At 49.3% G+C, this 20,610-nt stretch overlaps 2 protein-coding genes across 2 annotated transcripts in view; both read left to right on the forward strand.

Moving 5' to 3' along the window:
* Positions 1-234: 234 nt before the first annotated feature.
* LOC128747856 (cytochrome c oxidase assembly protein COX16 homolog, mitochondrial) lies at positions 235-6,122 on the forward strand. The gene is made up of 4 exons (XM_053846074.1): positions 235-401; positions 883-960; positions 2,389-2,457; positions 2,740-6,122. Exons 1-4 carry the CDS (start codon positions 339-341, stop codon positions 2,845-2,847), a joined length of 318 nt encoding a protein of 105 aa, XP_053702049.1. The 5' UTR covers positions 235-338; the 3' UTR covers positions 2,848-6,122.
* Positions 6,123-6,650: 528 nt separating this feature from the next.
* slc8a3 (solute carrier family 8 member 3) overlaps positions 6,651-20,610 on the forward strand; it is a 63,476-nt gene continuing 49,516 nt past the window's right edge. Inside the window, exons 1-3 of the mRNA XM_053844478.1 lie at positions 6,651-6,727; positions 6,927-7,578; positions 13,436-15,303. Coding sequence (XP_053700453.1) covers positions 13,523-15,303 — 1,781 coding nt within the window. The 5' untranslated portion in view covers positions 6,651-6,727; positions 6,927-7,578; positions 13,436-13,522. The remainder of the gene's footprint in view (positions 6,728-6,926; positions 7,579-13,435; positions 15,304-20,610) is intronic.

The following is a 20,610-nucleotide window of genomic DNA, read 5'->3' on the forward strand; positions in this document are numbered from 1 at the left end:
CAACTTACAAAGTTTGATAATAAATATACACTATCAACAAACATTGTTGCTCATAACTCGTGTGTTCTCGATCGACACTTCTCTCGCTTTTTTCGTTTGACTAAGACCACGGTTTGCTGTTTATATGTGAAACATATAACGACTAAAGAGAACTTAAGAGTCAACGTGACTGACAGAAAACAAAACAGTAAGTCGTGTTTAGGCGCCCCAACAGACAACGGAACCTTTGGCTGCACATCCCTTCCACCCGGACCGATTAAATCGTCGGACCTGTCAAGGAAACATGCACCAGCGTTGACCTGCCAAGCGTTTCATTTTAAATTCTCTTCATACCAGTAATGATGTTTAGCATGAAGCTGTTGAGGAAGAATAAGACGATCAAGTACGGGGTTCCTATGCTGGTATGTGCCTTTTCAAAATGTGCATTTCGTTGGTCAGACCGCTGCGTTGCTAGCCTGCTAGCTGCTCCGCTAATAGTTTTCTCATGAACTATCACGCAACAACTAACGCCACTTTTGACAACCAGCGGACGCCGTTGCTTCAGTGACCCCCAAACGTCTGTGCTCGTTGTAGTGTATTCTGTTTACCTCAGAAACAGCCCGCTGAGTGCTTCATTGTATGTGTAAGACAGAAATGAAACAATTTGCTATCCCAAAAAAAGGTTTTAGTTTCAGATGCTTCAAATGTTGTGAGTTTTCCTGCATTCAAGAACACTGCATTCGAACAGGAAACGTGTCTGTCAGTGTTACTGGCATCGAGTCTGAGCTCGTCACCATAACAACAAACGGTCTGACACCGGTGGTTTCTGTCTGACTGACTGACTGACTGACTGACTGTGGTTCAGCTTGTTAATGATGGCGGATCTTGTTCGGCTTCTTCCAGTTGCTGGTAGTTGGAGGCTCCTTTGGTCTGCGAGAGTTCACACAGATTCGGTACGACGCTCAGAAGATCCGACGGAAGGTGAGTGATCCTCAAGGTTGCTGTGCAAGTTCTCCATCTAGTGGCCCAGACTGGCACGACAGCCAGCTGCCTCACAGTGAGAGAGTGCGCGTGAGAACAACACAGCAGCTCCACTGTAACAGATCAATCAAACCGGTGCAGTCAGTTAAACAAACGGATCCGTTCAACCTTCCGTTAACTGAAGTCGTCACCTCCGGACGAGCCGTGAGAGGGAGGCCACCTCTGGACCCGGGCCAGATGGCAGGACATCTCTTCTTATTGCTGCTCATGTGAGGCAGCTCAGGACTGTGGAACGGGGGCACTGCTGTGCTGGCAGCGTGCCGGTGTGGCCGGCCCCGCCCCCTCACGCTGCCGCCGCCGCTGCTGCTGACAGGCCCGCGGCTGCTCTCAGCCCCTGTGGAGTAACGATTCCGCTCCGCTCTGCTCTGCTCTGCTCTGCTCTGCTGTGTGTGTGTGTGCGCGCGTGCACATGTAATTTGCTGCATTAAACATCCGATGTTTGCAAGAATTGGCAAGCCTCCCCTGCAACCCCCCACCCCCTCACCCAGCCTGATTCTAATCCAGTGTCTGTTAGAAACTTGTCCCATTCCACTCTTCACACTCATTTGCGGCTGTAAATCACTGAAGCTGCTGTCAGAAACTGATGATCCCGTTTGCATTCTCCCTTCGATTATTTCATGTTTCCTCCAGGCTGAGACAAAACCAAGGGCCCCGCTCCCTCCACGTCCAGCCGTCAGGAGGGCTTTTTCCTCCTGCGGCCCGTTTTTCTTCTCCTAATGTCTGATGACCATGAGCAGCAGAACTGACTCTCTGATCCCAAATAAGTAATGAAGGTGACGGCGGCCATGAAGGATCAGAGCGTGTCACTCTGGTCGCAGTCACGGCGGGGACCTGAAGTAGAAATTGCTTTCACATCGGCACCAGATTTATTTAAGGAAACGCTCAAATGTTCTGTCACCCCACTGATGCAGTAGTGAGGCGACCGCTGGAGCGTGTTAGTCGAATGTGTGCCTGGCGCCCTGGACTTGCTTTATCATGTTTACATCTCATACTTTCCTGGGAAGGACAGTCGCGACACACAATCTGCTTTCTATCTGAGGAGGTCACTTTAGGTTTAAACCTTGTGTAGAGCCACGGGCGACACAGGGCTGGTGTCGGCTTGACCAACTGCCTCACCATACCGTCATGGTGAGGCAGTTGGTCGACACCGACGCCCTCAGTGTATGTGAAGACATTTCTAAAAACACAACTCTGATTGTTGAAAGTCGGCGTTGCCGGTGTCCGTCCCACAGCTGTCCGTCCGTCTGTCCGTCCACATCGCCGTCTGTCACTCAGCCCATCCCCTCCTGTCTCTTTGATTCCGTCTCTCCGGCGTCATGATGTGTCAGCGCCTTTAACACGCTTGGCGTTTCCTCTCCACACTCTCAGCTGGACCCGTCGCTGGAGGCCAAAATCGACGTCCAGAAACAGCCGGTCATCCTGCAGGAGGAGTACGAGGTAGAGTTTCATCCTCCTTCAAGTATTTCGCCGACTTTAGGGGATTGATTGTGATGGATCAGTTACATTGGTTGTGCAGCACTTCCATGGTCACACATTTGTTTGTGGATTCAACCCAGATCTGATCATTCAGGCGTCAGATATTACAATTACACAGCCTCTAATGAAGTGATGAATGTCTTCAGTTGAGTCCCACCTGACTGTTGACTCATCTGAGTGGGTGCCTCGCCTGCTCCTGCTCACCCGAGGCCCTCTGAAGCTGCCTGTCTTGCTTCCCTGCAGAAAATGAAGAAGGTCAATCTGGACGAGTGGAGGAACATCCGTGGTCCTCGACCATGGGAGGACTCGCGGGAGTACCAGGACCAGCAGCGCAGCCAGCAGAAGACCTGAGGGCTCGGGGGGGAAGTCCACTCCTAGATCCGCACTGACGCCACTGACTGAGCAAATCCAATTCTAAAGACAGACAGAAAGTGATATTTATGATGGCTGTTCGCTGCATGCATAGAGGTTTTAATAAACACAGAGTTCTTACTCCGCTGCTTTATTTAGTTAGTTGCTGTGACGCGAGCCAGCGATGAACAGGGTTAAATGAACATGCTCCTCATATTGTCGCAGGTTGGTGATCAGCTCTTCCTGTCCGCAGCAAAATGACTTCATCACATACAGTAGCATGTTAGCCACTAGCTACATCATGATGGGATTCTGTGTAGTGCCTCGTCCACTGCCTTCTTTGTTTTCCTTGCTAATGTTGCTCAACTATTGCCCGTCTCAGATGCGACCAAACACGAGCTCTTCAAATGCTTCATTCGTGCATCATGTTGCCACGGCAACACGTCTCACTGATGGCTCCAGTGTTGCAGTGTGACATTCATGTGTCACTGAAACCATCAAAACATTGCGTCAGATGACTCCTCTGCGGTCGCTGGTCGACAGTAACGCCAGCATCCTCTCGATCGCTCGGCCAGCGAGTGCCGCGGCCTGAGATTTCAGGATCACACGGGCCGCTGCGTGAAGCCGTGCTGTTGCGTTGTTGTTGTCGCCTGACTCCTCTGAAGGAGCAAACATTTAATCTGCGGATGAGCTATTCACGCGCCTGACAAAGTGTGTGTCTTCTAAAAATAGTCACCTGGTGTGGGCGAGTGTTACTTTGGAGGTGAATCACGCCGCCGCTGCTGATGAGATGGCGCAGCTCCGATACACAACCTGAGTAAAGCAGAACTTGTCTGACAGATTTAGACCAACAAAAACAACAATTAGCTGCCGGCTACTTTATCCTCTCAGCTCTCTCTCTCTGACTGTCACGATGATACATAGTGTTTCTTCCTGAAATATTCTGCTCTCTTCCCTCCTCATGATTCAGTGCGTCCACTTCTCTTCAGTCAACTTGACGTTGGTTAGTATGTGCCGTTTCCTAGCCTCCTTTGGGTCCATTTCTCTTCATGAATTTTCCTTGGTGCTTATTTATGTTCGGTTTCTGTGTTCATTATTTTTCTGATGGAAATTTTTAATTATCTAGATTAGAATTAATCTTCAAATCTTCTCAACAGCACTTTTCCACCTAAAATGCAGCTAGTAATATAGTTTTTACTGTTTCCCCGCTTTTTTTTATTTTTATATAACTTTTTTCTTTCCTCCCTTTAGTACCAACATTTGTTCGTCCCATTCATTTTATTGCTTTTCCCAAGTCAAAAAGTAAAAAAGTATTTAAAAATATAACTGAAATAATAGTATCTTTATTCCCCCCATTTTCTAACACTTGAATTAAGTCCAAAACGATGAATGTGTGACCTTCCTTGTTGCAGAGTAGCTTGGACTACAATGTTCACACTGTATGTGAACTGAAATGAAATGCTCGTAGATGCTGTTCCAGAGTTGTGTTGAGCAGCACCGTCACCGCGGAGCTGCAGGCTAGCGTCAGCCGGCCCGGGGGAGTGGCAATATTTATGAGATAAATGACCTTCCCGGCCGTCTCTGACGAGAGCTCCGCCCCTTTCTCGTGCATTGAAATTTTCATTTCAAAGTGTTTCAATAATTCATCAGACGTGTTAAAAGAGGGAATCCGAGTGAATATTTACTCCAGCGTGCCGTGACTTTAAAGAGATCCAAGAAAAAGAAGCTCTGAGTCCCTGTGCCAAACATTTTTCGGGAAGTGTCGTGATAAATGACAGATTTCCTCCCTGGAATCGTCCTTTAATCGTGAGGTCGGATCCTCGACACATTCATCTGTCGGTAATGAAGTGTGGTTTTCCCTCGAGATTGATCGCCTCGCACCGTCGTGCATTATAGAGGCAGAGGTCAAAGGTCCTGGACGAGTCGCTGGTGTGAGCGTCAGAAGCGACACTTCAGAACAAGTGTGAGCTTCACTGAAGGTGACTGATGCTGGTTTCTGTCTTCTTGGACACCCATCCATCCCGGGTCGCCCGGAAGTTTGCATTCGTCTGTGCCGTCTCAAACCAAACTTGCTGAGGCTTGTTGGTAAAAAAGCACTGCGAGGTCAAATGCCCGACGTTCCAGTTCAGCATCAAGCGAAGCGAGCAGGAGGGAGTGAGAAGAACCGCTCCTCCAACCTCTCTTTCATTTCTATAAATAGACAGATGTTTGGCAGCTGAAGACGAGTCCATGCAGAACAAATGCGCCCCCTGGCTGTCTCATGTCATTCTCCACATAATGAGCCAGACCGACCGCACATGTACAGAACGTCACTTTCGCTCTCCCCAGGTCCGAAGCGGGGCCCACACGTTGCCATGGTGACTGAGCTGGAAAAGCCAGAGACGCTGAGATGTCGTGTCCGACGTCGAATCCCTTCATCAGTGGCGTGTTTGCTGCTCGTAAATCACCATTCCCATTGGTTTCACAGACGCCTAACAAAGCTATGCTAGAATGAGGTCATTTCAATGGAGGCACGGGACGTGACAAATGCTGTCAGAGGTGGGATGTTCAAGTGAAAGGCCTTCAGTTTGATGAAGAACCTCAGTGGAAGTACAATGGCCCTGTTACATCACCGTAACACACAACCCTGAAACTGTACTGCTGGGACAAAAGCCCTGGACTATAACACACCTACTGCCGTGATCCTTGCTACGATGGTTGCTAGGAGAATGGTCTTCAATCTGTGGAAGACTCATGCATCTCCCAAGTTCCAGACTTGGTTGAGGGAACTCACCAGCTTGCTACATGTGGAGAGACTCAGATACCAACTCTCTGGTAATATCCTGAAGTTCTTCAAGACTTGGAAGCCAGTGCTGGAACATTTAAAGGACCGTTTTCGGAGCCTTTGCCCCCTCTGTTTGTTTTATCTTGCTGTAACTTATATGTGTGTCTCTGCTATTGATGCCTTTTTAAATATTTATTTTTATTTTGAATATTTGCTTCTGTATTACTGTCTATGTATTGGTCTCTGTCTCGTCTCATATTTGGTAAATAAAATGTAAAATATAAAAATTGTTTCTGTTGACCCTGGACCTGTTGTTCGCTGAGTATAATTTTGCGCTCTGAACAAGACCCATGGTCAGGATGGACTGTCAACCAAGCCAAGTCAACAGGCAGGGCCCAACATGGTTTTCCTGGCAGTTTGATGCTTCATACTTGATGAATGGCTGATCCAGTTGAAGGCTTTAAATAGCTGACGCCCAGATATACAGCGGTGGAAATTCAGTATCCACAAGCCCCGCCCCCAGCTCCTAGTCTTGGCTAAAAGACGACCTGGACTGCCATGGGTTTTCATCTGCTCGAGGTCCTCCCCAGGGTCTCTGCCGCAGGGGGGAGGAGGAGGGATGGTTTTGACAACAGGTGTGTGACAGGTGGTACAGGCTCGTGGTTCTGAACTGTCTTTCCCTAAAGTGCCTCACTGGCTGATGGGGAGAGGCTGCTTTTGCACATTTAGAAAGCGAGATGGTCATCGCATTGACCCCTGTGGGACCCCGTTTCAGAGCATGACCTCAACCTCACCTTGACCTGAACCAGTCCTCAGGTATTCCAAGGCAGAGAACAGATGTTGAGTGGTTATTCTTGGCGGCTCCTCGACTGACTCACGTGCAGCTGTCAGTGCTTTATGACTTTTCTCTCTCTAGTCACTGGAGACACGTCTTGTCATCATTCTTAAAAGGATCAAATCGAGAACTTGGAATTGACCTTCCTTTCTTCTTTGCTGACATCCTCCACAGCAGAAAGGTGGAGCCCGGTGTGCTGTGGGAGTTTCTTCCTTGGCTTCCTGTTGGAGACTGGAGACTTGTGTTAAAGAAGAATGGCAGAGACTCTACGTTTCTCTGAGGTGAGTTAAAAATGTCTGAAGCGTGCTCCTTCATCGTAACTTAAAACAAGCTTTGAGGGCCACATAAATGGCCAGGTTTGGCCCAGTAGCCTTATAAAGGTATTTCCAGAACTAGTGTTTGGATTGAACTTGAAGCACGTGACTGCTGCGCGCGAATACCTCTCCGTCTGTGACGGTCACTCTCTTCCCTCCATCTCAGGTCTGAACAGGCGCCCTCATCCCGGTCTGCGTTGCAGTCTCCGCTCTCAGCTGATAGTGACGTCAGTGCGCGCCTTGCCTCCTCTCGTTAGAAGCAGGGGGCGGAGGGCTTGTAGGACTCGACCATTTCTCATATCGCACCTCCACCGCGCGACACGAGGCCTCGCTTCGGTGCGGTTCGGCTCGGCGGGAGGAGACGACAGCAGCGCAGGAGGCTGGCGCGAGGCGGAGCCTCGTGGGATCCCGAGCGGCTCGCTGGGCAGTTCATTCCGATGGTGCGCGGAAGTTGAGCAGATGAAGACGCGCGTTGGATCCGTGAGGAGAGGAGCGTAGATCCGCTGCAGACAGACGCCGGGCGCTGGAGCTCCATCACTGCCGAGGGTGCAACCGCGAAAATCCTGCCCCCTTCCCACCTCCGCCGCCTCCTCCTCCTCCTCCTCCTCTTCCTCCTCCCTTATCGTCTTTGACAGCTTCGCGACCCGGTCAATCCCTCAGACAGGGAGGATCCCGGGAGGAGGGCGCCGAGGAAGAGGAGAGGCGATCACCTCCGCTCGTTTCGATCCATCACCAACAGGAGCCAGCCGCTTCCGCCGGGATACTTCCAGCGCCGAGGAACACTTTGCCCGCACCAACTCTCCGGAATACAAATCCAGGTGAGTGGTTCTGGCGCAGCATCTCAATAATCCGAGGGCAGAGCTGTGGGCGCAGGTCCCGGTGCAGATGGGAGCCCTGTCATGATGGGTGTGTCGTTACCACAACGCTCATCCCCGCTGTCACCAGCCAGGAGACGCGCGCTGCCGTGCTCCTCTCTCTTCCCCCCGATCACCGTCACCTGTCAGGAAACCAGACGGGGGTGGATTTGGGGCCCGGTGGCGCTGCTCCGGCAGGGATTCCCTCCTCACGCGCCCTCGCGGAGGGAGAAACGAGTGGCTGATGATTGATCAGCAACAGCTGAAACTCTGCTGAGTCCATGTTTACTCGCATCTCAAATAGCCCCCTTAAACAAGAGCCTTCTCCCGAAATAGGCGGAGAAATCTATGTAAGCAAGTGCGCGAGATGTTGCTGTCGGCGTCGTGTCTCGTCGGAAATGAGATCACGTGGAATAAACGCGCGGAAACGAGAAAGGTCATCGATATTTGCCGCCATACTTGTGTTAACGCTGAGTGGGGCTTCATTGGTAGACACGAGGCTGCTGTGACCATCACTGAACTTTACTGCTCTCAAGAGTTACCGTACATTAGCGCGCCAACTGGAACTGTGCATTCGAACTGGCATTTCATGCTTGAACATCCTTGCTAAACTGGAGGCTCAGGGGCCAAATATGGACCCGCGTCACCTCAGTTTTAAACGGTCAAATCGAATCTTAAAATAACAAGTATAGATATGAATATGATAGGAATATATATCAATACATTTCTAAAGAAGTGAAAACAAGATTAACATATTCACACATTGTCCAAATGGAGTGTTTATGACATTTGTCCCAGAATATTTGCACTTTATTGCAGCAAAATAAATGAGAAAGACTTGCTGTCATGTGTCTTATCAAGATGAACTCCATCTTTTTGATCCTTGATGTGTTCCGTACATGAATACCACCAAAGCTTGAAGTATCTCAAGAGGGATGGAAGTGAAATGCCTTGCTGGTTCACATGGGACCATGATGCTGACGTCATGCTGTGTAGTGTTTGAACTGTAATGTAAACGGTCAATGTCAACAACTTCAAAAGACGTGGATTTACTGTATGTTTGAGCCTCGAGGAGGCACCCTGTTTGATGAGATGTGATGTGTGCTTAAGTTATTGAGGGAAAATAGGCCCCTAATAACTGAGGGAGGCCGCTGGCCCTGGGAATGGAGGCACAGCAGGTGGCCCCTATTGAATGGACGTAAGGCATCTGTAGCTGTGCAGGCCTGCAACCACTTGCCCACTAGTTGTCATCTTGTCCTTCTCTTAGCACCATCTGCAGTGGGAGGAGGAGTGGCTGACCCCATGTCACCACGACATCCCAAAACATCATTTCACACATCAGAGGACACACACTTTCACTCCTCATTTTCCATTTTTAAAAATCAAATATCAAGTTCAAAACAAGACTGAACACAAAACAAGTGTTAACAACAATTTGCGTAGATTTTAAAATGTATATTTGTATTCTATTTACAAACACTGCAACCAGACATGTTCATCAGTGTCGTGCGGCAACTGGTCGGCTAATTGTAAAGAAAGTCGGTGACTAGTCGACGATGAAAATATTGGTTAGTTGCAGCCCTCATCTTGTGTGAGATGTTTTTCCTGCATGTGAACTCTTAGCATGTTAGCCTGCCAGCCGTGCTAGCAATGCTCATGAGTGAAATATGGAATTGTACTGTATGGAAAACCTGTAAAATGTTCTTTGAAATGTTGCTAGTCTTTTGTCAAACAGATGCCAGTTTTTCTCAGCGGGTGCTATCAAGCTAAGGTCGACTGACAGCTCTTCTGTCTTGGTTTGAAGGTGGAGGCTTCCCAACTTCAGCGTGGAAGTTAAATCTCCCTCTTTTTCTGACCTTTTGTTGCAGTGTGTCTCATTCATTCCCTCAGCACTGAGACGTGTATCTCACTGTTAAAGCGTGTTATGGCGGCTTTATACCTTTTGATAAACCCTCATTCTGTAGCAGTTCTCCGCTCGGTAATTAGCTTGCAAATGGTGTTGTGTCGCGGCTAATTGAGGGGTCACGGCTACAGTGCAGATGTAGAGGAGCGTAACCAGACGCTTCCTCCCCCCGCTGGCCTGTGGCGCCCTCCGAACCAATCAATGCTCCAAAACCCTGCGCCGCGCGGCAGAGTGCTTTTATTTTAAAACACATTTCACACGCCAACTGCTGGTTGTGGTCTATCAGAGGGGTTTTCGATTAGCACATGTGACAGCTGCAGAGCGCGCGCTGAGGTTGTAGCGCAGCCTCAGGAGTCAGGGCTCTGCTTCTGACACAGTCAGTCCTGATGCAGCCTCACCACAACAGAGAGGAGACGCTGGTGCTTGACGTACACCGTCGGAAAGCAACTTTGTCTGCTGGAGATGCTCAGCTCGGACCACTTCTTTGGTCCTGGCTCCTGACTCTCCACCGGAGGCCCAAGACCGCTGCCTCACTCTAACTTCAGTGATGGAGAGGAAGATTAACATTTCAAACCGGGATCTATTTGCGGAAGCAACAGTCCACGGTTTTTACTGCCGTCGTTATTGTCGATCGCATTATCGCCCCGTAAATGTGCTTTGTTTATCTGAAGCGGCGATGGAAATAAATCTGGCCGTTTGTGGAGCAGGAAGTGAAGGCAGCGAGGAGCTGGTTAAAAAGCAATTCATTCCTCTGTTTTCCTCTCCGAGCTGCCGGCGCCGCCGTCTCTTTCAGAGGCTTTCGCTTGTTTGTGGAGTTCTTCATCACGTTCCCCCTCTCTCACTTCCATCCGTAAAATGTGGTTCCCACATTAATTCCCTCCCTCCGGCGCTGTGCGGCTGCCAATCAAGTGAACAGATTCTTGATAGCTGACAGTCGATGCAGAGTTAAATGTGATGCTTCAGTCAACAGCACATTTCCACGCTGTAATGAAAATATTGAGGGAAAGATGTTGTCAGACAGCAACCACAGGACTCGCCCAGGGTTCCCACCCTGCGACGCTGAGAGTGATGAGACTGAAGTGGAGCGGAATAGACATCACACATGCGCGTCCTGAGCTGCTTACAAAGTGTCTGCTTTTCTCTGGGAGTTGTGTAGAGGTGCTTGACTGGATCTTTGGTTCTGTTTTTGGATGGCGGCCTGGCCTGGCGGGGTGATGGAGCTGGAAACGGCTGCTCATGTTGAAGGATGCCAGGGCACTGCTGGTGCTGCTGGGGTCCCCATCTGTTGGCCCCGGACTGGCTGCCCGCAGGATGCGTCTGTGGCCCGGTCCACCGGCCTGTGTGGGTGTTCGGACCCTGGGGCGGGCTTTCACGGCGACCGCTCGCCAAGTGCTTCTCCTGCTACATGTTACAGGTGCAGGAGTGATGGCCTTCCACTGGGCTGGGAACTAAGCTGACTGGGGTTAGTCCTGGTGCGGGCACCAACCCGAGGACTTCTTTATCCAGCAACACCACCACCGTTTGTTAGCTTAGCATTAGCCAGATGGGTATGTGTTGTGTATTCAATTTGTTGCTTTAGGGAAGATTTACAAAATACATGGAAGGATTTTAGTAGAATAAAATATTATGATACAAATGACTTATATTACTAAGAAAATAAGTGTACGTCATCAAAAGGCAATAAAGACGTAATATACTCAGAAGACGAAATGAAAGTCAATCATGACAAAACACACAAATGTGGTGGAAAACGTGAATTAGTATCAAGTGTAGTATTAAAATACAGGAAAAAAAATGGATGCAATTTTCTTTATTTTTCATTGGATCTGAAGCCAGCTGCATGTGGTGTGGACTGAGCTGTCACGTCATGTCACACTGATCTTGAATGCACCTTTTTTCCTTGGAGTGCAAAGCTAAATATTGTGTTTATTAGTGTTGCTATAATAAAAACGGGCCATGAGTGGCGACTAAATGTAAATGGATTTGTTGCGCTGACGTCACCGTATCCATGGAGACTCCTGTTTCTGAACTACTACTTTCACCTGCATTTCACTTGCTGCAGCAGACAGAAGTTGTTCTGGTCGCAGCTCTGACAGCAGAACAATGGCTGACATGGCACATGCGTCTCTTCTCTAACAGGACACTTCTGGGTCGTCTGCTCTGTAATGAACGAAACCAGAACAGCACATATGTTGATCTGCTCCTCCTGATCGAGCTGGAGCTCATTAGCGTGTGAACGGGCGCCGTGTGCACGTAACTGAATCTAATGGAGTCAGGCGGAACATCTGTATCTGGTGTTGATGTTTCCATTGGATGGTCTCCTCTCTGCCGTTCATAATTCTTTCCCTGCCGGTGCAACATTTTGGACAGTGCTTACTTGAGCAACATTGCACTGAGCAATGCTGAGCAGGCTGTTTCGTGGAGAGCGCAGAGTTCCCCACGAGACGCCAGACATTTGTGCGTGAGGCCACATTATTGGAGTCACTTATCCACCGCTAAACCGAGAATCTACCGCTCTACCGTCTGTGGGATTTCAATAAGTGACCGTCCGGTCGACCTCTGAGAGAGAGAGAATTTCATAGCGCGGTTGGGACAATCCAAGATGTTCAGTTGAAATGCAGAGCTTGATAAATTGAGGTTTCACCGTCAGTGGAGACTAGACTGACACAAAAGAGCACTGAAAATAATTTAGCAGAAAATGGTCAAGATGAATCTCCAAATACTTCAGAGTTCAGTGAATGAAGTCACAGCTGCTGCACACTTAAAACGGGTCATTTTGTTCCCACCACACACAAATCCTGTAAACCACTGCAACCCGGGTCATTTTCAGTCGTATAGAAAATTCCAACACTCCCGAACGCACCGTCCGAGATACGTAGATCAGCGTTTCAGCCAGGAGAAAAAAAAGGAAGGAAAGCGGCAAAAAGCAAAGCGGTGCTATCACGTGCTCGCTGCCGCGCACCGTCAGGGGGCAAAGAAACATGTTCCTCATTTATTTCAGCCTGAACACCTTAGCAGATAGTGCAAGTAACTTGGTCTACGGTGGCCTGAAGTGGTCAAAAAGTAAGTCGCTCAGGATACATGACATTACAGGAGAAAATGGCAAGTTCTGTTTCACTTCACTTCACAGCTGCTTTTATTGTCGCCTCATCTTCAGTAAAACCCATTATAATCATGGTCCTTCACACATGAACCTAACTGAGCATTTCTTCAGCCTTCCTGAGCTCTAATCCGGTAAACATATTTCTGACAGCTCGGCATATATATTCAAATATTTCACCATTTATACAGTGAATGTGCTTTTTATTTTGTCACTTGATTTGCTTTTTTGTAATTTGCCTTGAACAAATGATCAAATGTTGGTGATTTTGCTTGATGTTGTAATATTGATTATTACTCTGGATTTGGCATCATGCAAGGGAAACAGCAGTATTTTCATTACTTTACCCCCCAAAAATGCACCAAACGAATCCTGAAAGATGAATAAGTGCACTCATGGTGCATTCACGATAAAACTGGCTCAAACTCCAGAGGCGTTGAGGGTTTAGCGTGAGAGAACATGCTACTCCAGTGTGCATTTACACAGGAGTGAATCCATATCTGGCGTTGCGCTCTACTTACCTAGCATGACTAGTTAGCATGAACGTGGCTAATGATGTGTGGCGACAGAATCACAGACGTGTTTGTGTCAGCCATCAGACGGGGGCGGGTCACATGATCGACAGGTCTCAGTCAGAGCTGTTCTGTCATGTGTCAGATGGAAGCTTGAGAACTGTGATGGTGATTAGAATGAGGCTAGCTATGCTGCCCTACCAGGCTCACCACCTCCCCAGCAGGCGGCTCCAGCGCTGACTCTGCCAGATTGCGAACCACGGTGTCCCATGTTGGTGTCTCACCTGCTCTCTCTGTCCTCTGCAGGTGGCGGTTGGCGGCGAAGCCCAGCCCAGTGCTGGATCCCAGAGGGACTATCAGTGCGTTAAGGACACTTGAGACGAAAGAGGTTGCATGGAGGGTTCAGGGACAGTAAAAGTTGGGTCGACAGCTTGCCTCTGGCTGGGACTGGTCTCCGTGGCGGCCTCCTTCCTCTCCGCAGAGGCCCGGACCACCCCGAGCCCCCCGCTGAGCCCCCGCAATGCAACCTGTGAAGACAATTCCAAGTGCCAGACGGGCATCATCCTGCCCATCTGGTACCCCGAGGATCCCTCCATGGGGGATAAGATCGCACGGGTCATTGTGTATTTCGTCGCGATGATCTACATGTTTCTTGGAGTCTCCATCATAGCAGACCGTTTTATGGCGGCCATTGAGGTCATCACATCGCAGGAAAAGGAGATCATCATCAAGAGGCCCAACGGAGAAACAAGCACCACCACAATCAGAGTGTGGAATGAAACTGTGTCCAACCTCACCCTCATGGCCTTGGGTTCGTCCGCCCCTGAGATCATGCTCTCAGTCATTGAAGTCTGTGGACACGGTTTTGAAGCCGGCCAGCTCGGACCCTCCACCATTGTGGGCAGCGCGGCCTTCAACATGTTTGTCATCATCGGCCTGTGCGTGTCCGTCATTCCTCAAGGAGAAGTTCGCAAGGTCAAACATCTTCGGGTGTTTTTCGTCACCGCCGGCTGGAGCATCTTCGCGTACATCTGGCTCTACATGATCCTGGCTGTGTTTTCCCCTGACGAAGTGGAAGTGTGGGAGGGTCTGGTCACGCTGGCGTTCTTCCCCATCTGCGTCATCCTGGCCTGGGTGGCCGACCGACGCCTGCTCTTCTACAAATACATGCACAAGAAGTATCGCACCGACAAACACAGAGGCGTCATCATCGAGACGGAGGCGGAGCGTTCCAAGGGGATCGAGATGGACGGGAAGATGGCCAACTCTCACTTCATGGATGGAAGCGCCGCCAGCAATCTCATCGGCTTGATCGAGAGCAAAGAGGTGGACGAGTCACGCCGCGACATGATTCGCATCCTGAAAGATCTGAAGCAGAAACATCCAGAGAAAGATCTGGATCAGCTGGTGGAGATGGCCAACTACTACGCCCTGTCGCACCAGCAGAAGAGTCGCGCTTTCTACCGCATTCAAGCCACTCGCATGATGACCGGGGCCGGGAATATCCTGAAGAAGCACGTGGCGGAGCAGGCCAAGAAGAGCGCCAGCGTGCAGGAGGTCCGCGTGGACGAGCCCGAGGAGTACGTCTCTCGAGTGGCCTTTGAGCCGGCAGTCTACCAGTGCCTGGAGAACTGCGGCGCTGCCATCCTCACCATCACCAGGAAGGGAGGAGACGTCAACAAGACCATCTATGTGGATTATAAAACGGAGGACGGTTCTGCCAACGCAGGGGCCGACTACGAGTTCACCGAGGGCACCGTGGTGTTCAAGCCAGGGGAGATGGTCAAAGAAATAAGCGTGGGGATCATAGACGACGACATCTTTGAGGAGGACGAGCACTTCTTCGTGCGCCTCAGTAATCTGCGTGTCCTGGACACGGAGGATGAGTTCCTGTCGCCCAACAGTCTCCCCTACCCAAAGGCCATGCTGGGCTTCCCAACTGTGGCCACCGTCACGATTCTGGATGACGACCATTCAGGCATCTTCACTTTTGAGAGCGGCTTGCTGCACGTGAGTGAAAGCGTTTGTATCATGGAGGTCAAAGTGTTGAGGACTTCAGGAGCGAGGGGGACGGTCATCGTGCCTTACCGCACCGTGGAAGGTCTTGCCAAAGGAGGAGGGGAGGACTTTGAAGACACGTACGGGGAGCTGGAGTTTAAGAACGACGAGACCTGGTGAGTCTTCAGTTCTGTTCCTCTGCAGGGCTTTTTCTCTTTGCGATACCCGTCTTTGCCAGCAGACAATTTGTTTCATCAATTCTGTTTCAATTTCTGTCGGTGGAAAGCTATTAGAAGCCATCATTCTTTGAGCTGAATCTGTGGAGCAGCTTCTGAGCTTGCAGTTTTGAAGAAGCCCTAGATGTATGTGGACACGAGAAGTGCTAGCTTAGAGGAGCAGCAGCTTGAATTGGATTTATTAAGGGCCTATGTTGTGGACACGAGTGGAATCGAAGTTTCTGGAACGCGACTAGTTCTGTGGTTTATGCTAATGGTATGGAAATTCCAAATCGGAGGGTTAAAGCCCTCACTTTGCGGCGGTTACGAGTTGTGATTGGTGGTTTCCGCGGAGAGCGCTGTTGGCAGCGGCGGAGGGTGACGCACGTCTTTGGTGTAGAAAAATCCATTACTACACAAATCCTCTTCTTTTAAATGGGATGTGAGGCAGCAGGAGTCGCGTCTTGTCCCTGAATCCCATTCACTGTGGTGTTTTGATGGAACTGTCACAACACCAAAGATGCAGTGTGATGTGTCTCCCCTCAACTCTCGCTCGTCTCGCTCCGCGTTTACTTTGACTTTTATTTTTTTTTACCTCATGACATTATTGAATTTGCAACGCTCTTTTCCATGTGCTGTTTGCACTCTGGAGGGTTTTCTCTCGGTACATGTTTAGACAGCGCCACGCTTCACCCCAGTGTGTACTCTCCAGATCGCCTTGTTTCCCTGTCAGGAGATTCTCCACTCATCCGAGCGCTCTGCCACTGATCTGGTGTCTGTGGAAACAGGCACTCGACTCTAGGATTGGTCACAGCGTTGTAGAGAGCGAGTCCTGGAGTAACCTCCCCCTGGCCTGATAATCCCTGCCGTTTCCGCTTGCTTACACCGGTGACGCTCACGGCATCAGTTCCAAAACAGGATGTGTTTTTGTCCTCGCAAAGTTGTCGAGTCGTGGAGTCTCCTGAGACTTGATCGAAGTGCAGCCCTGGGGACGAATGTGGCTGCTGGACCTCTCAGGTCAAAGTCAGCTTGAGTCTGGAACGTCTCAGTCGACAAGCTCCGTCACTCAACACGTTCAAGTCGCTGCCCAAACCATTTCATATTTATGTAAGTCCATAACTGGCACAGAAAAGAGCCTGAGCTTCATCTGTCCTGAGGAGAACTCAAACTCGAAGTTAGAGAGTTTGAAACATTCATTTAACCGATATTATTGTCATGACTGTTGCATTTGTTTTGGCAATTTAATGAAATGTTGTTATTTTGTTTTTTGTTTTGTTTATTTTTCTGCTCTCTACAGTTTGGAAAGGAAGATTTTGTGGGATGAATGAAGGCAATCAATCTATTTTCTTCTTCCATTTAATATATTCCTTTATTATCTTGAAAATATAATCCAAAAGATATTTATTGTACTGCATTTAATATACAAGTTGCTTAAAATATTTTTCTTTTATTAGTCCCTCAAAATCAAGTATTTTTTAAATTTTCACTATTTGTAGTCTACATTAAGATAATTTATTTTGAAACTGTCTTGAGAAATACCTTTCCAAGTAAAACATCATTTGAAGTGCTGTGTTATTTTTCCACTTGCATGTTATCTGGCGCGGTGTTGGACACGTGTAGCCAGCAGTGATTTCCCCGTGGCACATGGCGATGGGACCTTCTGTTCCTGCTGCTCTCTGGGATCCTGGCTTGTCTACCAAACAGCTCCTCTTGAGATGTATTGATTTGCTGTTCCACAGCGTGAGCTCCACACACTAGTCTGCAGGCACTGGATCAAAGTGACATCCTTCTGTCCCCTGCCCATAAGGAAGGGTCTGCTGTGCCCAAACGGCTGCACCAGACAGGGAGACAGGTGTGGAGGCGATCAGCAGCTGTGTGGGTCTGCAGGTGCTGGCACGAGCGGAGGACGGCGAGCGAGACGTTCCTGTGTTGCAGTCTTCCACTCAGGTCAAGTGTGGAGCCCACATTTTACTGTAGACGTTCATCAACGACCTCCGTGATGCCTCCAAGCCTGAGGGTGTCAGAAGTGGGTTTGTAGTGTGAGGAGCGGATCCTCCAGGACGGATCCCAGTGGCGCTGAAGCATGAGAGGACGGGTGTTGGAGGACCAGTTTGGTGTTGCACGAGGCTTGATTCCAAACCACCGGCACATGGTTAGATGTGGGCGCGCTGACCGAGGCACCTGCTGGGTTTGTGGTTTGGAGGGTCCGTCGGTGAGCGCGGTCTTCTCACTGAGGGCCAGGTGCGGTGACCAGGCCTGGACTGCTGACCCAGAGGCACAGGTGGATTTAGGTTGCAGCAGCGCTTTGTTTGTTTGTTTTGATGGTAGCATGAGTATATTATGGGCGATTGTACCATCGCGGTGATGGTGGCAAATGTCCCTATCACCTGGCGTGGATAGGCCTCTCCTCCCTGACCACCGGAGGTGGCCATCTCTGAATCAGACTGATGACGACAAAGACGTGCCAGTTCCAATCGTAGCGTATGAATTTGCAGGAGTGGACTGTCATAGAATGTTGACTAGCTTGGTCGGTTTGGGCAACTTTCACTGAGGATCTCTGAGTCTCTGTGTAGCATTAGCCACTGAGCTAACCTGCTCCGACACAGCGTCGCGTCTGCCTGTGATGAGATAGATCCTACATTATCACCACCTTAAAGAGCCTTGTCAAAGAGTGCACTGATATATTTTTTTAAATTGTCGACTAGAGGAGCTCTACTAGAGGTGATTATTTTGTCCTTATATTGTCAGGCCTCTACAACTGTGTAGACAATGTAGAAAAAGATCTAGAATAATCCAGATCAAACGACACGTGGCATTGTTTTTTGTCAAATGTTTATGACTAACTATTGTCACCACTGAATCTTTATCTTGGTAACTGAAAAGAAACCCTTAAAATTGCTGTTTTCAAACAGCTTATTCAAGATGTCTGTGTGTGGCCGCATTTTTCCATCCAAAAGAGGAGAGGATCACACTCGCTAGATGAGCGCATTCATGAATCCCTGTTGGCTGCAGAACCCCCAGCACACGTGCAGGAATGAGCACTTGGACCGGGATGAATCATCCCTCACACGCGGAGACAGAGAACAGAAACCTGCTGGAAGATTCATGAGAACATTTACATACAAAAACGGACAATCGTGTGATGATTCACTGAGCTGCTAATTGCTGCTGTGTCTTGTGTTTTCTGCCTTGAAGAACCCTCCTCAGGGTTGCCGCCGCGCTGCGTACATACAAATAAAGTGGAGCAAGTATTTGCCTTTTCTTCCTCTTCATATTTGACCACTGGCTTTGTGGAAATGACAAAGGGAAACAGTGTTTCTCTGGATTGAGCTTGAGTTTCCTGCGGCGCACATGAAATTTTGGAACAGGACATGAAGGCTTGGCACTGACTGAGCCAAAAACACCCTGGAAAGGCCAACGCTCACGGTGATGTAGTGATTCGTGATGGTAAATAAGCAGCAATGGATTTACTCTCTGTTGAACAGCTAACTCGGCAGATTTCATCCTCCCAAACTCATCGTCGCTGGAATGTGGGTCTACGCTTTTAGTGCGCGTCATGACTGACAGGACACATGTGGGCACTGATCCTCTTCCTGCTGACCGCTCAGCTTTTACTGCTGCCCTCACTTTCCCAGACACCCGGGAATAGACCCCTGAGGTTCACCTTACCAACCTGCCGCATCCAGCGAGCCTCATCAGATTCCTCGCGCCGTAATTCAGGCTCCGCTGATGTTTCGCAGCCGTAGCATGTGTTCCCCTGCCTTTCCCAGGATTCAGTTTGGGATCAATAAAATCAGTCCGCCTCTGCACACTTTGATCGTCGTGACCATGACGGCGCTGCGTTGCCCGTCGCATATGTATTTTCTGTGGTTTCTTTTCCTGCCGACCAGGACGTGTCAGGATTCATCAGGTCTGAGGTCTGACATCGACAACAGTAGAAGTGGTGCAACAAATCGACTGCGGTGCCCACAGATCAATACCAGGTGCTTGAGTGAAAACAAACCTTTATGTGTGGCGGCGACGCGTCGTCGGCATCAGTCAGTGGCTGTAATGTGCCACCGAAGTGCTGTGCAGCACGCTTCTCTTAACAACGTCTGAGCGGCGAACAAGAGGCTCACGTGAGCCGTAATGCATTCTGAGACATGCGGGAGGATTCTCCAGCCAACCGGAGCAGACTTATAGAAGCTTGACACACACGCACACACACACACACACACACACGCAGAGTGGCGGTAAATATTCAGGCCGTGTGTTTGGTGCTCGCAGGATGTTATTAAGTTCCGTCTCACTCATAACACAATCCTCCGCTGATGTTTACCAGCTCCCTGTGTTTGAGCCTAAATCTGTCCGCTCGCACTTTCAGGCGGCTTCAACTTCGGAGGGTCTGATCGAGTTAGCGTTGTTCGTTAACTTGATTAGCATGAATGGAAGCAGCCATGTTTGTGCTCGATAGAATTTACTCTGCAAACTTTTGTACACTGAAGTTTGGGGTTTTATTGAGAAGACGAGTGCGAGTTTTGTTGTCATTCATTACCCTCCACTTATTCCCATCACAAGGGGCGGAGCCTGTCCCAGCTACTCAGGGTGAGTGGCGGCGGACATGATCTCCAGGAGTAGTCAATAGAAAACAGAGGCTTGGCCTTATGAATCTGGAAAAAATCTATTTTTACATAACGTACTTTCCAGACTATAATCCACTACTTCGGTCGGAGCCCTGCGTCTTATACAACTCAGCCAATATAGAGATTTTTCTCCTCGAGGGCTGGAGATGAGAAGCAGCAGCTGAGACCGGCTGTGGTGTCGCAACTAGGGACACGCAGGCGATACAATAAATATGTCAGGAGTTGATGATTCCGGTTCAGAACATTGCCCAGTTTGTTTCATGAGTCAGCCCGTAGACTGCTGCGGCCTATGTGGGAACAACATCTATTTCCTTCTTAGATTTAGTGGGTGAGGCTAATATTCTGGTGCACTATACTCTGGAATTCATGGTAATTCGAGGGCCATGTTCTGGACACACAATAGTGTGACCGTGTGTCAACAACCCTCTTGTTCTCTATTGTTTCCATCTCCCGGCCTGATCACCTGGTTCTTTTGGGGAGCAAAGTGGCTGTAAAGGTGCAGAAGTCTGGCCAACACTGTGGACTGTTTCACGCTTGCGTGCGACTTCCACAGCCTCCTTGTCTCTTCCAGTCGCCCCAGTGATTCCTCTTGTTTATATGTGATGTCAAGGAGACTCACTGTTCCTATTTCATTGTTTGCCTCGGG

Source organism: Synchiropus splendidus, chromosome 16 (genome assembly GCF_027744825.2).
Source record: "Synchiropus splendidus isolate RoL2022-P1 chromosome 16, RoL_Sspl_1.0, whole genome shotgun sequence".
Lineage (NCBI taxonomy): Eukaryota > Metazoa > Chordata > Actinopteri > Syngnathiformes > Callionymidae > Synchiropus > Synchiropus splendidus.

What these genes read in the sequence shown, in the direction of transcription:
- LOC128747856 (XM_053846074.1), top strand. Translation starts at nt 339, where the DNA reads ATGATGTTTAGCATGAAGCTGTTGAGGAAGAATAAGACGATCAAGTAC. An exon ending in CTCAGAAGATCCGACGGAAG is followed by an intron (nt 961 to 2,388) that starts GTGAGTGATCCT and finishes CCACACTCTCAG; the next exon opens with CTGGACCCGTCGCTGGAGGC. An exon ending in TCCTGCAGGAGGAGTACGAG is followed by an intron (nt 2,458 to 2,739) that starts GTAGAGTTTCAT and finishes GCTTCCCTGCAG; the next exon opens with AAAATGAAGAAGGTCAATCT.